Here is a 19,213-nt window from a genome sequence, read left to right on the forward strand (position 1 = left end):
TGTAGGATATGATCCATCTGTTCTATTCAGCACCTGGTTATATAATATCTGGAGTGCTGAGTTCAGTACTGGGCTTCCTAGTTCAAGAAAGTTATGGACATACTGGAATGAGTCCAACAAGGGGCCACGAGGATGGTTAAGGGTACTGAAACATCATTCATGTAATGAGAGACTGAAAGCTGCCTATCGTGGAAGAGAGCAGGCTCATGGGAAATGCTACCAATGTATAGAGGCACCTGATGAGAAGATGCGAAGAGGATAGAGGCAAGCTTTTCAGTACTACTCAGTGAATGGAAAAGAGAGGCAATGACCACAGAACAAAACCAGGAAATTTCATCTAAGCATGAAATTTACTTTGAGAACAGTCAAGCACTGGAAGAGATTGCCCAGAAATACTGCAGGATGGTGGCAATCAAAACTCATCTGAACTTTCTTGAGCAGATGGATTGAACAGTTTCAGCCTCTGATTCTGTGAAAAGATGGGTGTTAAAGTTATGGATGTTACAGAGTCTCTGAGAGGCAGTAGGATTTCTGAATTAACTTTCTGCTGGTGAAGCAGTGAACAAACATGACAACAGTTGTGGTAAATAACTCTTAATGCTAACTAGGGAATATTTATCCATTTCTTTGTGGATGTCTTGATTACTGGAGTATAGATTACCATTACTGCTTTGCCTGATTAAGTCAGTAGTTTCTATGCTTTACAAATCTCTTTCAAAATGATTGCTCTTTCAGTCAAAACAATACTGCAATATTAACTCTTATGATGTTAGTTTCAAATGTTGGAAAATGTGAGCAATTAAAGTGTTGTCCAGTCCTGGGTACGTTAACTGGGACAAAGCATGGTTAAGCGCTTCCTAGCATTGTCCTTTTACTGATTTTGCATCGATCAAGTTATGACACTTTTTCTCCATTTTTCCAAAGAACTCTAAAAAATAGATTTTCTGAGTAATTGTGCATAAGAGAAGAACCTAAAAGTACTCATTTCCATTTTAATTTCTTAAGAATATGCATTTGTCTTTAGTAGATTTTCTGAGTTGTGATTCTACACTAAAACAAAAAAAAAAAGACAACATTTTGAAAGTAGGCCTTTTAGTAAGTTAAGAATCACTGCTGCCTAATGGAACATTGCAAGCACTGAAGTATTCTAAAACAAATCAGTTTTGGAGAGGATAAGTCTGTTTTATGGTTGACACAGAATGAGACATTGTAAGTAGTCACAAAGGATGCTGTTTTCTCTTTTTGCGGGGGGGGTGGGAAGAGGGGGTACGGGGTGTGGGAGTAGCTTGGAGTTGTTTTCTTAATTTAAGAAATGCAACTTCTTGTTTCCAATGGGAGCAGAACATGTGAGATACTCCTGCTGTCTTCTAACATTTCAACACAAAACCATCTTATTATTTATAGAGCACTTGGAAACTGCAAAGGCTGTTCTGCTTTTGTGGCAAATACTGCAACTACTAGTCCTTGCTCTAATATAGTGTTTACTGCTTCACAGTATGTTAATGCTGGTTAGTGTGGCAGGCTAGATGTTAACTAGTTTTGTTAGGAAATTTAAGCATAATGCTATGTTTAACTAGAAATTACTGCTTGAGAGTTTTTCAGTGACAATGAAAAGGGTTTTACAGAGCATGTCATAAAAACAAACTGAGCTTTGAATATTGTTTCTACCCTACTGTTAGATATAATTTAAATCAATTGTGTACATTCATAAAACCCAAGTAGTTTGGGACCTGGATTTTGAGGTTGTTTCTTAAAACTCACTACAGCAGCTACTGACATTTGGAGTATTTGTCCTTCTTTCTTCATGATAGAACTGAAAGTATGCATGCACCAGAGAAGTGGAAATAGGAGAAATCAAATAATTTTAGTAGGAGAAATCTGTCTCTTCATGAGTTAGACTTGATTCTTTGGCAACTTTCCTCAATTGATGCTTTTCAGTTTGCTTGCTTAGGGAAAGTGCATGTTATTGAAAACTGTTCATTTACCTTTCAGTTTGCAGTTTCCTCAGTGACAGGATTAACACACAGTTAATCCAGAGAACATTAAAAATGTTTATATGTTTTTGTTTGTTTTGTTTCCTATTTCAATTTGTTGTAGATTGACAAGGCTAATGAGATGCAATTTTTTTGTTAATCCTGCTCACTCTTTGTATTTGTGCTGGAAGTATAACAGTGAATGCTTTAAATTCCTGTACTGAACTTTGGAATACTGTTTTTCTTCTAGGGACATAGCTTCGCAGACCAGCATGGGATTTCATATGTTTAATTTCCACTAGGTTTTCATTGTTTATCATTAACTATAATAGAATCCTCAGAAAAGAATGTGCATGAAACTACTAGCTTGTTCGTGACCTGTTTTATCTATAGGTGGTACTGTTGCCTAAAGTACCGTGGAACTTATTTTAGGAACTTCTTGGTGAAATGGGTATGAAATACTCACACAAGACAATCGTTCCTTAAAAGGATTTTAGTCACGTAAGTGTAAAGGCTATTTAAATCTTGTATGGCCTAATTACTTTTTTTTCTTAACTGTTAGTAGGCAGTTATTCTTTCTATTTGTTTTGAATACATCAGAGTTTTTGACTTGTACAAAATGGCCAAAAATATTCAGTGCTGAATTATTTCAGGACAAGAGCTTGTTCATATAAAACATTGTGACTAGACAATTCAACTGTCTAGATGCTCTTCGGTATGTTTATGTATACATTGTATGTCATGAAAGAATAGTGTATAAAATGATGCTCTTTTCCAAAGGAAGAAGTTGACCACTTCTGCCTTTATAATTGGAAACACGATCCTTTTCCTTTCCACTTTGTAAAAAACACGTGGGAAGGAATGAGAAGTGGAGTTTGAGAATTGGTATGTGACTGGATGGAGGCACTTGGGAAAATAAAGATAGGATCTGGTGTCTGAAAGTACTAAACTCTTCAGAGGCAATTCTGTCAGTCAGGAGTAAAGTGATTTTACAGTGCTGTTGCTCAGTGCTCCTGAAATTTGCGCATTACTTTTTTCCAGGTTAGAGGGTATCCTGTTACAGCATTCAGTAGTTGCTTTTTGAAAAAAATTGAGGAAATTCTCCTTTGAAAGTGCTTCTGAGTTGGTGTTCTCTGTCACTACAATGACAAAGCAGCTGTAAATTGTTCAGACTCAGAATAATCTTGAGAATTCTTTTTTATTTTTAAGACAATGACAGTAAGCAAAAGAAATTTCAAGACAGACAAAGCTGCACAACTACTTAGAAGTGGAGAAGCAGCAAAACATGGTTCTAGATTACCTTGGTATTACTTCCCTTTCAATTTGTATTTATTAAAAATGCAAAACAGTGGGGTTCTTTTACCTCTTCCGAGCCTCTAGGCTGCAGCTGTATGTGGTGTAAGTGGCGATATATGTTTCACATCAGTGGCTGAATGCAAGCACGGGGGTGCAATTATAACCACATTCTTGTTTCATCCTGTTTTCTTAATACCGTCCCACTTTCCTCTTCAAATACACTAACTGTACTAACATATTTTCATTTGCACTCTACGCCTACAGCATCTGAATATGATTTTGTTCATGGTTCATGAAGTAAAGAAACATTCTAATGTTGAACATCTGCAGGAATAGTTGTGGAATGAAGAAACAGGAAAATGAGTGCAGTGATCATAAACCAAAGCTGAACATAGAGCTCAGCACAGCTTATTGTAAAGGCATCCTTAGGTTGTGACAGCTGCCTAAAAAAATGGTGAAAGTGGAATAACGTTTTTTGTTTTTTTTTTTAAATCTTGCTGGAGATAAATCTTGGAAACAACATCCTTTCAGTGTTACTCATTCACTTGCCTTGGTCAATGAAAGCTAATCGTTCTGATGTTTGGTACCATTTTATTTTTTTAATAAACCAATATGTTAAATTCCCGTTATTTCAGCCAAGTTTATCAGTGTTCATACAGGGCCCTAGCGTTTTTCAATTGTCTTCACTGAACAGGTAAGCAGCTAATTTGACCATAGGAAAAAACTGTTAGCTCTTGGTAATATACTAAAGTATGTTTGTTTTTTTTTTAAAGGCATGGTATACTTATTTCATGATTCAGAGATACTAGGAAAACCATAATGAATTAAAAAAGGTAGTAAGTAAGGTTTGAAATTGGCAAAGACATTTGTAGTTCAGAGCACAGAATGGCTCTACTAGGTCTGATCAGATGTCTGTATATCCTGGTATTCTTTCCTCTGTCAAGAAAACTAATGAGGAATGATCACTAGTGCTTGGTTAGATTATTAAACTCTCATATTTTTTAAGATGTTTTCCTGAATGCTCTGCTAGCATTCAGAATTTATGACATGGGAACTTTCTTGGACAGAGCTGATATCTGTGCTTCAGAGTTCTTCACAACTTTTTTTGCATAATGAATTTGTGGTCCTTGTCAAATAAATACATATCACTAAAAATGTAAAATTAACTCCATAGAGTCCCACTTTGGTGCCACAGAGACAAAATTTGACAAATGTGGGTAGAATAGTGGCATACTTGCTTTAGGGATTACTCTTGTAGGGGTTTTTGTTTTGATTTTATTTTTTCAATTTTACTTGATTACTACATGGGGAATAAATGCTTATGTTAAATGTATTTGTTAAGTTGGCAACAGAGAACCAGCAACCTCTGTTTGGTGTGTGTATTTGCATCCTGATTCATCCATTTTGTTTGCTACCGGCAAAAATGTCAGTGCTTTTGGTCTCAGGTATTAAAGCACTTTTGTCTCTTCTGTAATGAATATTAAAATTATCAGTAAAACTGACCTTGGGCAGCTTACAAGATCACATGCAGGATTTTCTCTTCCTCAGTGATAGCATTTTTTAGTCCCTGCACACTGGAAAGCCTATTCAAGAATCTGGAGAAAGAAGATATGAGAGTTTTTATGGCCATGCTGTAGGTGCCACGTTTGAAAGAAATTCCATGATTAAAAAATTGCTTTCCACTTGAGTATTTCTAAGGGTTTTTAACAGGAACAATTCCAGAACCCCAAAATAATTTGCAGTCTCTTACTGCTCAGAGCACAAATTTGTTTGTATGTGAGATGAAGGAAACTGTTTCTTGACCAGTTTGAGATGATTCTAGCATCATTTTCAATAGAGATACTGATTAATTTCACATGTCTGTGAGATTATGTGAAGGGTTGCTGCTGTTTGTCCTGTAAGACTTTGTGGGGTGTTAAGTGAAGTGAAAATATCACCTTTCCTAAATAAGCTAAAATAGAAGGTGTTTTTTATTTTGAATTAGAAATGCTGTAGTCAGGTTCTATGGTTGTTTGTTTGTTTTCTTGTTGTTTTTTTTTTTTTTTTTTCAATGTAGATTTGAAAATAAAGTTGCTCAGGATTTCTTTTATTTCCTTTTTTATTACCTTAATTTTACCCATTTTACTTCCATAAAATTTTGAACAAAATGAATGCTTTTGTATGTGGAAGCACAAGTTGTTGTACTTGTATAATTGATTTTATTTTGAAAATTTTTGTGGGGTTATTATGACAGTCCTTGTATCCTTGAATTCCTGTAGTTGAATCAGCTGTTGTGTCAGTTGTGCCTGTTTGTATAGAACTTGTTTCTTCTGGTTGAGAGAGTTTGATTACTGATGATTTGCATCTACCTCTGTCCATGTGATACTTGTCCTTTAAAGCGTGATTACTAAAATACATGCAAGGAAATGCAATCAGATTTTATGATATAAGGAAGACGATTCTTGGCTGAATTCTTAGGAATACAGTGTCTTGTATTTGTACTTAAAGATTTGGTGGTTCTTTTGTATAAGAGTATTACTGTTGTGCTCAACATCTGTAAAGCCAGTGCTGCAATACGTTAGTGGGTTTTCTTGTTGCTTGGTTTTTGGTTTGTTTTTTTTTTTTTTTTTTTTTTTTTCATTTTTCATTTGACTTTTTGTGTTTCTGCAGCAGTATAGCTGGAATGAAGTATTTCAACCAACTAGACAGAGGTAGTGTCTTTGTTGTATCACTTACTTGAGTTTTTTTTGGCCATTCTGTCTCTGGATTCTGGAGGAAGCTTAATGTGGTATATTATGTGTGTGAAGTCCCAGGCCAATCTGGAATTGCATCTCTGCTTGAAGACCATCTGAAAATTTTTCCTTGAGACCGTGCTGGATTATCCAGAATCCCTGAGATTCTCCCTTCCTACAGCGGAGAGTGATGTTGGCTCGTTCTCTGCTCTGGAAAATATCTATTCTTTGTGACTTGACATAAAATCCTTTCAGACACACTTGTGTGAACAGCTAATCTAACTAATTTAACTTCTGTCTTACAAAGATACAGTCAGATTTCAATTACCATTTATAAGAGTAATTAATGCACTCGGAAGTGATGAGCAGGGAATCGTGAGGAAAAACACCATTTCTTCAGTCAGTTGTTTCAGTTTCTTGTCTGTAAACGTGTTCTGTTATCCTGCAGTTTCTGGATGAATGAATGTAGTTTTCACATAAAATCTAATTCAACTTAAATGCCAACCCTTTTATTTTTTTAAAGCAAACAAACAGAACACTTACTGAGTTAATTGAAAGTGGAGATAAAGACTTGGCAGAGCACTAATGATACTTGCTTACAGTCTTTTAGAGCTGGTACCTGAAAGGCAAAAAAGGATCTAGCCTTTACAATTATATTATTTCTAAAATTGTCTTCACAGAGAAAAGAACAGTGAAATTTCTTGTGTTTATTTTCATGAATGCATTTGCTTTACAGGAATTCTGTTTTTGTCATGTATTTCCAGTGCTGGTGGAGCTGAAAATTGTTGCTTCTTGGTGCGAGCATGTATAAAAGGAATGACTTCATGGCCAATGTGATGGTCGCCTCTGCCACTCCAGAGGTACAGTTCACTGTTATTTTTTTTGTTTTGATTTTTGTTTTAATTGTATTGTTTCATCTCTATTATCAAAACAAAAGGTTTGGTTTGTTTCAAAACTCAGAGTAGCCCTTTTACACTGTAGGTCATGTCAGTTGTGTTTCTTATGAATGGTGTAAAATCCCTGGTGGTGTTCAAGAGGCATCTGGATGAGCTGCTGCAAGATAGTAGCGTTAGTAGCTTAGTGGGTAGTAATGGTGGTATAGGAGGATGGTTGGCCTAGATGATTATGTAGGTGCTTTCCAACCATGTGATTCTGTGATTTGTTGATTCTGTGATAAATATTTGACAAGATGGTAATTTAAGCTCCATGGTTCTGAGCCTATTCTTCTGTTGTTGTTGTTGATAATGACAATAACTGATTTAGATTAGTTTTAAATAGTATTTTTGACCAGTTACTGCATAATGTACATTTCTGAAAATGCCAGTATTTGTTAACAAGATAAGAACAATGTAGACCACCCAGATAGAGCCAGTCAGATATATTCCATCTAGTTGGTTTTCTTTTTTGGGGGAAATTTACTAGTCTAGTAGTAGTCTGTAAGATGGTGTTCATTTTAATCCTCTGTATCCTTTGAAAACCAGGCAACAAACAAAGTGATCTATTTGATCTGTGTACAGATGTTAGGCTGTGTTTGTTAGTCCAAGACAGCCAACTGAAGACTGCTTAGAAATTAACTATCCCACTGAATTTTTCTTTTTTTACCCAGTAAAGCACATTTTAAATGTATGATTGGGATTACATTTGCTTTTTGAATCAGGTAATGTTTTGATGACATTCTTCTCTACTTGAGAAATTCTACTTCTTGTTCCCTTAAGAAACCTAAAAACTGTGTGAAGCAACTTTTTCCATAGTAGCACCTTCTGTGCACAAAATTTGATCCTGTCAAAGTGGTTCTCCTGATTTTCATGATGTGAATCAGTTGTTTCAGTAGTGAACTTCAAAAGCTATTTAACAAATCAAAAATACATGACACAGCTGTGGCCTGCAGATTTTTCTCAAATACGATATAAATGCCTTCTTCTCTCAAGACGGGAATAGTTTCAAAATGGATGTGTAAACACAATTCTGGTTTCCACTTAAATTCCTGTTTAAAATGGTGCGAAGAAGCCATTTCTCAGGACAGAAATATCTGTGATAGCTCAGAGCATAAGTAGTCTCCATGGTCAAACCAAAGATTCTTCTAATCCATTATTCTGCTTTTGAAAGTGACCAACTGCAAATGCATGAAGAGGGGCATAGGGGCAGAACAAGCACATAGGAAACATCCCCCCACTGCCATATGTTTGCACCCTAAGGGTTTCCTGAGGAGAATGTTCTGGTTAGTACTACCAGAAATCAATCTTGTCCTGTCTTTGAATCAGAGTAATCTTTTGACTTGCACAAAATCCCATAACAGGGTGTTCGTCAGCTTCACTGTATGTTTTGTGGAGTCTGAACTTCAGTTACATTTCAGAACATGTCAGTTTTCCTTTTTTTCTTTTTTCCTTCCCTTCTTTGTGTGCGTGATTCAAATCTGCCTATTATTCCTAATCTTTGCTTGGCATATTTAATTGAAACATTTCCTCTGAATATGAATTTTCAATATCCCAAGTTTGCCTTTATGTGACAGCACTTTTGTCTGTATTTCAGACGCAGCTTTCAAAAGCTGGAAAATCGATACAGGTAGAATTATATGTTGCTTAGGTTCTTACAGAAGGAAGATTTCTGAAATGAACTGGCAGCATTCACAAACCACATGAATTTAAAGATTCATACTTCTAAGTAATTTAGAAGTCCATGCTTTTTTGAATAATTTCTTGATTTATTTTTTTAAACAGTCTGCAGATAAGTGTACTTTTTTTTTTCTTTTTTCTTTGTAGGGTAGTAGCAGCTCAGATTCTCTGGAAGGCCGAAGTTCAGATTATGCCAATAAGAGTTATGATGCTGTTGTATTTGATGTATTAAAAGTAACTCCTGAGGAGTTTGCTGTAAGTAGAAATATTTATTCTTGCATTTATGCATGTATACTTTTTGCGGCTTGCAGCATATAATAAACAAATCTATTATATGAACTATGTTTCAGAGTCTAATATTTCAGTGCTGAATTGACATAGTATATTTGCTTTATACTTAAAGCTATTTGATTTTTTTTCCCAGTGTTTCAGAAAACAGTACACTTGATAATGATAGTGCTAGGTATGTGTAGTTCTGTTGGTTTTTGTTTGCTTGTTTGTTTGTTTTAATTGAAACCACAAATACTCATATTTTCCAGTGAAACATCAGTTTCTCAGAAAAATCTGCTTCTTAAAAACAGTAATGAAACTTTGTAGTCATTAATGCTAAGTTTTCAGTACTAAACAGAAAGCAGAGCTGCTGATTTGGTGTGAGTCTATGTAGTTTCCATGGTTTGTCTCTTACTGTGTAATTTACATGTTACCCTTTCTGGCTCCCCAGCAAGTTGAGGATGACAGTAATTGAACCTAGTTCAGTGTTTCTGTGAATATTCTGATCATCAAAACTGTGTTCCATTCACTTGTCTTAAAATCATACCTGTAATGCCACCTTCACAAAAAAGATGTGGAGCTGTTAAAGCCAGGTTGGATGAGGCCCTGGGCAGCCTGGTCTAGAATTACATGTGGAGGTTGATGACCCTGCCTGGCAGTGGGGGTGGAGCTTGATGATGCCTGAGGTTCCTTCCGATCCAAGCTATTCTAGTATTCTATGATGATATGGCTACATTAACTCCTGTACTTTTGTCAGTTTGGAAAAAAATTGTGTTGAATCTTTTTTCAAACACTAATCCAGAATATGCAGGTGAAAACTGTTGTCAGGTAGAAATGTAAAAATACTTGGATGGCAAATCTGCATCAACTCAGCTTGAAAAAGAAATGGCCTGCCATTTTGGCTCCTTTTTGGCAAAGTTTTACAATTTTGTGTAAAATCAGAAAAATAACGTTCACTAAAAATAAGTTGACTAATCTTATCAGAGGAGACAATATGAAGTCTGAAGATAGCTCAGAACACTGTATGTACTCAACACAAGCAAAATGCATTTGTAGTGATTTCTAAAATGTATTTATAAAATTATCTGATTCATTTAAGGTTGCATGTAATTCACAACTGTGCAGTTTTTGTTATTTTCAAAATTTTTACTGCTGTTGGTTTGAGACAGAAGCTTGTTGGCGAAGGTCTTTATTTAATGGTACACTTTCAGAACACACACGTATGTTATGTCATTTGAGACATCTTTTAGCTCCCAAGTCCAAACATTTCTAATCCTTTTTTCTTTCTCTAGTTCTAATGGTAATCAAAAGCCATGGTAACTTTCCCTTTACATTATGATTATTATGGTTATCAGCCATGACCAAGAAGCCTGCTGATAAAGCTGTTTGTTTCTTTGTAGTTGTTAGTGTTGATTTCAGTATGATCTTGCAGTCTTTTAACATGAAAATTTCCTTAGCCTGAGAAGTTGTTGTTCTTGTCCCAGGTTAAAAACTTTTCATGATTTACCTGATCTTTTCTTTTAGTGACAGCTAAGAGTGGTCAGCTAGGAATTTGTAGCAACATCTTTGTTAAAAATAAATAACAATTTATGGAAGTTTTTTCTCATTAGGCTCATGTCTAAGGATTTATACTAATAGTAGAAACTTTTAATATCTGAATTAAATGGAAAGTTACCATTCTTAATTGGTGTAATCAGTTGAGCATTCTGAGAGTTGGTTTGGAAGTTATTGCATTGTTTTAGAGAAACAGAGCAGCTGACAAAGAAGCTTTCCTGGGGAAAGATCCAAAGAAGCATTCATTGGAGACACTCTTCTAAATATTGAATCATGGGAATTACAAAGTTAAAAGCACAGTAAGTTTAGATACTTACAGTACAATTGACAAACCTATTGTTCAAATATATTTTACAGGATTTCAATGTATGCAGTGTAATTAGGGAACAACAGAAGTTTCTGATAGCCAGCATGCTGAGCGGTCTGCAAGTACTTTTAAAAAAAATTGTTGGCTTCGTAACGGCATTATGATGTCTTATCAGGAGGCACTCATCAGTAATTAAAATGTGTGAGCTCTTTAAAGCATGTTCCAGTTATACCTAGTTAATATCACAGTGCATTATTGCATTTCAAGACAGTGATAGTCTGCTTTCTGTGTGACGGGCAAATAATTTTTCCTGCTATTTCTGTTATGTCAGTAAGTGCACAAACCCTTTAGACTCTGAGAAACCTAGATTTAGCTCTCGCTACATGTACTGAAAGCCATCACCTAGTTGCAGCAATTAAATGTAAAAGTGCGAAACGACTTGTTTCCACTCAGGTGGCATTCTTGTGGTATGACAGTCTCTGTGGGGTGGCCTAATTCTGGGCTGATCATTTCTGGTCTGTGGAGAAAATACTACTGTATGTTTGAAGGGCCATATCAAGCATATGTAAACATGTAATTGTTAACTCTTCATATAGGATAAATTAAAATTCTATCTTTATTGCAGAGCCAAATTACATTAATGGATATACCAGTATTTAAAGCTATACAGCCTGAGGTAGGTTTTTTTTATCTGTTTACATCTTTGGGTGCTGTGGAAATGTAACTATTTATGTAAATCTATTTCATTTTGAAACACTCAACTTCTTGCACTCTGCTAGCACTGTATCTAATATCTAATAATCCAGCCTGGTTTACTTTGATATGTCATCTGTCTTCAAAGGAGACAGCTATGCTTTTTTACAAGCCCTACTATATGTGGATGTTTATTTAAAAGAAAAAAAAAAAAAGTCAAAATGGACTACTCTCCTTTTTGAATTTGTCAGTTCATGTTTCACCTGTGGCTTAAACCTGAAGGCTTAAATGGTGAAAGATAGAGATTGGAAATGTTAGAACTTGAAATGCTTTTTCTGGTGCTCGTGCAGTAACGTGTAACCATCTGTATCTGGACAGGTCACTCAGTGCATACGAAGTAGTTTTTGGAGATGGAGTGTTTGTTGACTCTCTGCCTTTTGGTGTGGAGGCCTCTAAATTAATAGCGCATGTTTGGAAAGTTGAGTAACTGTGATTTAAACTGAAATTTGTGACTCCAAAAACAAAAGAAATCATTTAGATCCGGTGTTAGGCAGAACTCATCTTACAGTATGTACATATAGATGCTTGTCAGATCTGTGTTAAGACTGTATAGATAGATATGTGGTAACTTGAGTCCATAGTTAAAAAGAGGCAGACTCTCTAAGTATATCTGAAATTGCCAGAAGTAACTACAGGAAAATTAACACTTTCTGGCAAAATCTAATATATAGTTATCACTACAAGTTTCTTCCGATGCATAATAGTTTATTGAGAAAATCATTCCTTGTATTGTTTTTTAGATCTTCTGTTAACTTTATACTTCTAAGAAGAATTTCGGCAATCTGTTTAGCTATTTCAGGGTATATTTTGCTGTACAGCAATTGATTTTTCTTTCTATTTTGAACTTGGGTTGACTTTGAATTAATCTCTGTGATAAATGAGCATTTAAAAATGCTTCTTTGACTGCGATTAAACTATGTGCCATGCTGGCAATCTCTTGCTTTATTAGCACCAAAGTACTATTTTTAAGTGCTTACCACACTTCAGTCGAGTCTGGCTAAACTCTTTTGTCTTAGACAAAAAAAAAAAAAAAAAAAAGACAAAAAAAAACCCCAAAACAAATCAAAACACCTATAATCCAAACCTTTAAAGACTGTTACTTGTGCAGCATTCAAATTATGGATTCTTTGGGTCTGAATATCACTTACAGAGATTTCATTATTCATCTTTTATTTTGTAACAGTTGTAAACATTACTATTACAGTTGCAGATTTTGTGTTCTTTAAATGGTTTAGATTGTCATATTTTAATAAAACAAATTAGAGAGTGAGCATGCTAAACTGTGATATATTCATGAAAGTTTTACTAACTGTAGTAATGAGGATGACAATCGGGAATAGTAGCTGTTAACCATCTCATGTTGCACAATTCTACTGTGTCTCTTAAAAAAAAAAAAACCAAAACCAAAACAACAACGTAATTCTTCAATAATAATATTGCTTACTGATATGTTTAGCCTTAACTTCCAGTTTGAAGTAATTAAAATTAGAAATTAATGATGTCTTTTACTCCTTTGTCCCCTGATTATCTTCTATGGGGTAACCCTGGGTTAAATCAAGTGCATAATTAAATTTCAGAAACAACAGTTGTGACTACCTGCTTAGTGTCCCTTTATATGTATATTAATAATTATGTTTTTTCTCGGTAGCAGGAGTACATATGAATCGTTTCAAGTATGTATATCAGGAAAAGACAGAAGTGTTTGGTTAGGCTAGTTTTCATGAGTGATGCCTTGGATTGGTTTCAGCAGTACATGATGGATCTCGTGTCAGTTTTCTATACTTCTTAACATTTTCAAACATTACTTACTTTGAGCGCTTTTTGTTTCCTAGGAACTAGCCAGCTGTGGGTGGAATAAGAAAGAAAAGCATATCCTTGCTCCAAATATTGTTGCCTTCACTAGGAGGTTTAACCAGGTAAATAATTTGGTGAATGTGATGAAGTACTGTTTGCCACCTGTCTTTAAGTACAAAGAGAAATAGATCTACTTCTATGAATTAAAATGTAAGAATATTTTTATAAATGAAGATTAAGATTTTTGAATGACAGTTCTCAGTTACACTGTCCATATTTCTGTTGTTCCTGTAGACTTGGTTCCTAATTATTTTTGTCCATGTGTTGTAAAATATTAGCAATTCTTTTCCTTCTTTTTCTGTAGCTTACCAATTCCTTTAGCGTCACTTCACTTATCTACCTACTTATTATGTCCAATGGTCATGCTTTTGGGTAATACATAGATGAGAGCTGTTTTTATCCTACAATGTTTTCTTCATAGAGCCTCAAGGTAGTTTACAAATGTCTTAGGCAGTAAAGTCCTGTACTGTAAATAAATTCAGTTGTATGTGTTTATAGGTCAGTTTCTGGGTTGTACGAGAAATATTAACAGCACAGACATTAAAAATAAGGGCAGAAATACTGAGCCATTTTGTGAAAACTGCTAAAGTAAGTGCATGTTTATTGTACTATAATCTGAAATTTTATTTGTGACCCTGTCATAATTAATATGATCAAAATCTTTGGTTGACGTTTTTGGCCTGCTTAAGTATTTAATTTCCAGAAGTATACTGATACATTAATGTTCACTTTCAAGAACAATAAACCAAGTAATTATTTTGTATTTCATATTTTCCTGTAACTTGGTGTCGCTTCATCTCTCTGCCTTCTTCTTATGTCCACTGGCTTTTGGTAATATACTGACAGGAACTTTTAAATTTTCCTACCATGTTTTCTTCATGAAGCATCATGAGAATCATACATACAAATTAGATGAAGTTATTGTTTTGGGAGATATATTTGAAAAAATGCAACTTTTAAAGAAGTCTTTAGATTTCCATACATTGATAACATTGCATGACTTTTTTGTTTGTTCAAAGACATTGATGAAAACTCTATTTTATAAAGGCAACTTTGAGATTAAATTAATCCTGCTTTGCTTTTGTACATACTAAAATTTATTACTTTCCATTCTTTCTTTTTCTATAACAGAAGCTTCTAGAGCTGAATAATCTCCATTCTCTTATGTCTGTGGTGTCAGCACTGCAAAGTGCACCCATCTTCAGACTGACCAAAACCTGGGCTGTGAGTTATCCCTTGACGGTTGTCTTCTCTTTCTTGTTTGAATGCTGAATTTTTCTGAATTCTATGAATTATTTTGTGCTCTGGGAGAAGACATTCAATGTTCTTAGTCTTCTGGGTTTGTGGCAAGTTTGTTTTTAGTTTGTTTGAAAGCAGCGCTGCCTTATGTGGATTTCTGTTCTGTACCTCTGTGTTGGTTTGTTAACTGTGTTAGTTACTTAACTGTGTGGCCTGTGTTGTTCCAAAATTGCAGAAGTCCTCAGGGCTTCTGCCAATAGTGTTGTACAGCAGCAAGTGCATGTACACTGTAGTGTGACAATTCTCCATTCATTCTAACACAGTTGACTTTTAAAGTATCTTAAAAATACTGCTGGCAAATATAAAAACAAATGAAATTGAGAATGTGTTTTTATAGCTACAATTGTATATGTTATGTTTATGGTTTAATCTTTTGTTGCATTAGTATACTTTGCATTACTGCATAGTTTTCAAATTGGCTGTAGTAAGTCCAGTAATATAAAACAGAAGTGTAAGCATCATGGTAATTTACTTTTCTTACCGTTTTTTTTTCTCCAGAAAATGTTATTGTACTTCTAATATGACTCTGAAATGGCACTACTCGTTGCTGTTTTTATGCTAAAATTCAAAAGATTTTTAGCAATTCTAATAAGCTAAGAAAATTTTGAAGACTGTAAATAATGTACATTTTTCCTCTAAAATTTTACTACTGCTGAGATGATTCAAAACTCCATAGTAGTGATGTATATATTATTGATAATAATGAGAAATAATAATGGTATTTTTCATAGTTTAAAATTTAAGATTAGTTTTTTTAATAAGCAGCAACACTTTTTCAAACATGCTACTGTGGGTGATAATTGAATTTTAATATGACTGTATTGTGGGTTATTCAGTATTTGTCTTTGTACAGATTCTTTGTTTTAAATCTGCATGATCTTCATATTTTTCTATGTAGCTTTTGAATCGCAAAGATAAGGCCACTTTTGAGAAGTTAGACTACTTACTTTCTAAAGAGGACAATTATAAAAGAACACGAGAGTACATCAGAAGCTTAAAAATGGTTCCAAGTATTCCATATTTAGGTGAGTGTGAAAATTTAGGTTGCTTATTTGTAGCTATTTTTCTAAAAAATCAATGTACAGCGCTATTTACCTGAAGGATACTGCATATAGTTGGTACCCCTTCCTTCATTTCATGAGATTTTGTGAGACCTGATGGAGTTTTTAAACTATATTCTGACTTACTGTGTGCATTACCAACGTCTGGAACTCTAAATATGTCTTTGTTTAAATGTGCATTTGAGGTCATCAGAATATACAAGAGCACTGTTTCAGAAATGCCTTCTGAGTACAACATGATCTAATACCTCATTCATGTAGCTTTTTATTTTTTGCTGGGCTATTTTCTTTTAGATACACTGCAATTTGGTACCTCTAAGTTGTAGTTGCTTTGTGTCTGTTTCTTGTAAATATGTTGAAATGGGGAGCAAACTGCAGTGCAAGTTTACATGATTGACTTGTTTTTTCAGTAACTCCCTTTTTGTCTTCATGTAGACATTACTTCCCTTACTGCTCTTTTGACTTGCAGTTCTTGCATAGTACTGAAGTGTGCCAGCATTCTTGTAGAGCACTCCAAAAGTATGGATTCCTGTTAAACAAAGCCATTCTTTGTGCTGGAATGTCTTCAAACTGCTGTTGTGCTTTATTTTGTTTGTTTCTGAAGAAAGAAATCAATCTCTGAAATACTTAATCTTGTATTTTGAAAGCAATTATGTATTGTAACTGAAACAGTAAGATTATTTACTGTAATTATTTTCTAGCCCAAGAAAAGACAAATACAATGCTTTTTTTGCAGAAGTGTGCATATAAAAAGCTGAATATTGCAGCCTTCCAGTACTTAAAGGGAAATTATAAACAGGAGGGAGACCAACATCTACATGGTCAGATAGTGGTGGGACTTTAAGAGAGGGAAGATTTAATTACATAGTAAGTGAAAATCTTTTACTGGGACGATGGAACAAGCTGCCTGGAGTTGTGGATGCCCTGTTCGTGGAGGTGCCCAACACCAGGCTGGATGAGACCCTTGGCAGCCTGATCTGATGGGTGGCACCCACCCCACAGCAGGAGTGGGGTGCTAAAAGAATCAGATGTTTTTTTAAAATTTATTATTTTGGTATTAGATCCAAATCACACTTCTATTTTTTCACCTCTACTATCAAGAAGTGTACATGATCTCTTTGATCAAGAAAGTGTGCAAATAATATTTTAAAATAACACCTTCAACAAACCGAGATGTTCTATCATTTGCATAACTTGCAAATTTGGAAAAATGTGTCCAGTTTGCATTATTATTATTCTTATGAATTCATCTGAGAGTGCTGTTATAACAGCTGAAAGTGCTGGGGGGAGAGTGAAGCTTCTTTAGCTAGACAATTCTTTAAAAGACTTTTTCTTCCTCATATTCTTTTCCAGGGAGGAAAAGTGTAGCATAGCTAAGTGCCATTTTAGAACTTAGCTTGCCAAAGTTTATTTTTTTTTCTCAGACTTTGTATCTCCAAAGTTAAATCACACCTTCCCACACTGACTTCTGTGTTTTATCTAGACAAAACTCTAGGCTTAATTACTCAGATTTTAAGTAACGTGGTTAGGGAATATGATCATTTTAACAGAAGACTGTCAGCCTAGACATAGGTTTAAAGCTTGTCTTGAGTGTATACTATGGAGATGCATCTGTAGCAGTATTTACTTCTACAGAAAAGCGCCTGTAATAGTAAACTCATGTTTTAAAAGTTGACAAGCACTGTAGAGTAGTCATTTACCAGCAAGAAGTAGTTCTTCCAGACTAACAGATACATGGCTAGTATACCCGTTATATGTATAAGAGGTGTGTTGTGCTCCTACTGTGTATGTGTTGTGGTAGCATGTTACCAGAGGAGGACAAGAGAAGCATGGAATGTGAATGTGATCTCAGGATATCGCAAAGCTAAAATATTTTCAGGAAACTGATTGTTTAGTCATAGACATATGAAGAATTTAACATACATACAAACCATGCATATTAAAGAAGTTTAAAGTAGCTCTTCAAAGGTCGGTGTCAACCTATTTCATGCATTTGTTCTGACAAAAATACTGGTTATTGCAGACATCAGTAGGAATTTCACTGTGGTCAAGCTGTAGAGCCCGTAGGTGTGTATAGTGTTTCTTTTCAGAAGGTTAATTGTTTTCCAGAGTACCAGTGGAAGATAAAGCTTAAGTGGTATTTGAAGCTTGTAATTTGTGGCCTACCAAAAGCTTCTATTCTCTGGGATGTATGGAAATTCGGCATTTTTTTCTCAGCTAGAAATCACTTTATTTTTTGCCATATTTAGGCATTTCATGCATGAATAGTTGCATAGCAGCGTTTATGTGAATCATGAGGCAGAATTGTGTGGAATTTGTCTTTTCTGTGAGTAACCTGAACTAGAACAAGATGAAATCTGAGCATGTCAAAAAAACATTTTTTTGCTTTTTTAAAGGATTACAAAATTATAGTTGTAATCTTATTTATTAAAAACCCTGCTTTCAGTTATATACAGCATATGTTACTTCACACATCAGTTTAATGCACATCATAACTTTGTAAAGAAGTGATGAGGTAAAGAGAGAAAAGATGTGTGAGCAAAAATACCTAGTGTCTTGCAGACTTACTAAAGGATGTACTGAGTTTCCAGGAGTTTTTGCTTTCCCTTGTACATGCATTCGTTAGCCTACATTTTTCATGATTGTCTCTGTTTTGAAGGCCGTGTTGTAACAATCTTTTAGAAATTTATCACAGAAGAATATTAGAATTATACCAGTCCATGTATCATAGTTGTTACGAAACTCTAAATATAGATTAATAAATCTGTATAATGATTTGATATCAATATTATTGTGAAATATGGCAAATAACTGTTTGTGGCTACGGATAACTTCTTTATGTAACTTTTATCTAATGGTTAAGAATATTAAATAGCTTATATATTGGTATCCCTCATTTGCCTGCAAAGTTGGGTAGTCAGTTTATATCCAGCTGTTTCTGATCACAGAGCCTATACAGCAGGTAATGACTGCGTCTGGTGCAAAATATTGTCACAGTTATAGAGAGCAGTATAACACATTGGCTATACAGCATGTTATATCCATAGAAAATCTAGATTAGTTTACTTGTGCAGCTACTTCATTTTGGTTAAAAAAACAACAACAAAAAACATCTAAAATGCTTGAATCAGATATGAATTCTGATTTATAGGAATGGATTGTTAAAATGCTCAGAGTGAAGAGGAAAGACTGGACTTATCACAACAGTAAATTCAAGTTATACATACTAATTTTATTAATGTAAATTAACAAAGATTAAATTAGAATAATCACACTACTGTACATATACCAGCTACCTAGTTCAAAGGATATGATTTCCTGCGTCAAGTAATTGCTCATAATAATAATAAAACTCTTGCTGTACAGTTTGTAAATTGAGAATATTTATACATAATATAACATTTAAAAATATTTAAGTGTTGTGGCAGTATTTTTAGCATCCAAATTTAATTTACAGGGCATAAAAACCAGAAAATCTCTCTACAGTCTATCTCACACGTCAATTCTAACAGGCAAAATATAA

At 34.5% G+C, this 19,213-nt stretch overlaps 1 protein-coding gene across 5 annotated transcripts in view; it reads left to right on the forward strand.

Moving 5' to 3' along the window:
- Nucleotides 1–6,777: 6,777 nt before the first annotated feature.
- The window catches only part of RALGPS1 (Ral GEF with PH domain and SH3 binding motif 1), a gene marked incomplete at both ends in the record, with an annotated part of 75,818 nt that continues 63,382 nt past the window's right edge, over nt 6,778–19,213 (forward strand). For 4 of the 5 annotated variants that reach the window (XM_079544910.1, XM_079544911.1, XM_079544912.1 and 1 more), the window contains 7 exons: nt 6,784–6,840; nt 8,740–8,847; nt 11,349–11,399; nt 13,309–13,392; nt 13,829–13,918; nt 14,462–14,554; nt 15,528–15,654. In XM_079544910.1, coding sequence (XP_079401036.1) covers nt 6,784–6,840; nt 8,740–8,847; nt 11,349–11,399; nt 13,309–13,392; nt 13,829–13,918; nt 14,462–14,554; nt 15,528–15,654 — 610 coding nt within the window. Of the gene's footprint in view, nt 6,841–8,739; nt 8,848–11,348; nt 11,400–13,308; nt 13,393–13,828; nt 13,919–14,461; nt 14,555–15,527; nt 15,655–19,213 lie in introns of all 5 variants that reach the window. The other variant, XM_079544914.1, reaches the window with a different exon arrangement.

Source organism: Tetrao urogallus (genome assembly GCF_951394365.1).
Source record: "Tetrao urogallus genome assembly, chromosome: 19".
Lineage (NCBI taxonomy): Eukaryota > Metazoa > Chordata > Aves > Galliformes > Phasianidae > Tetrao > Tetrao urogallus.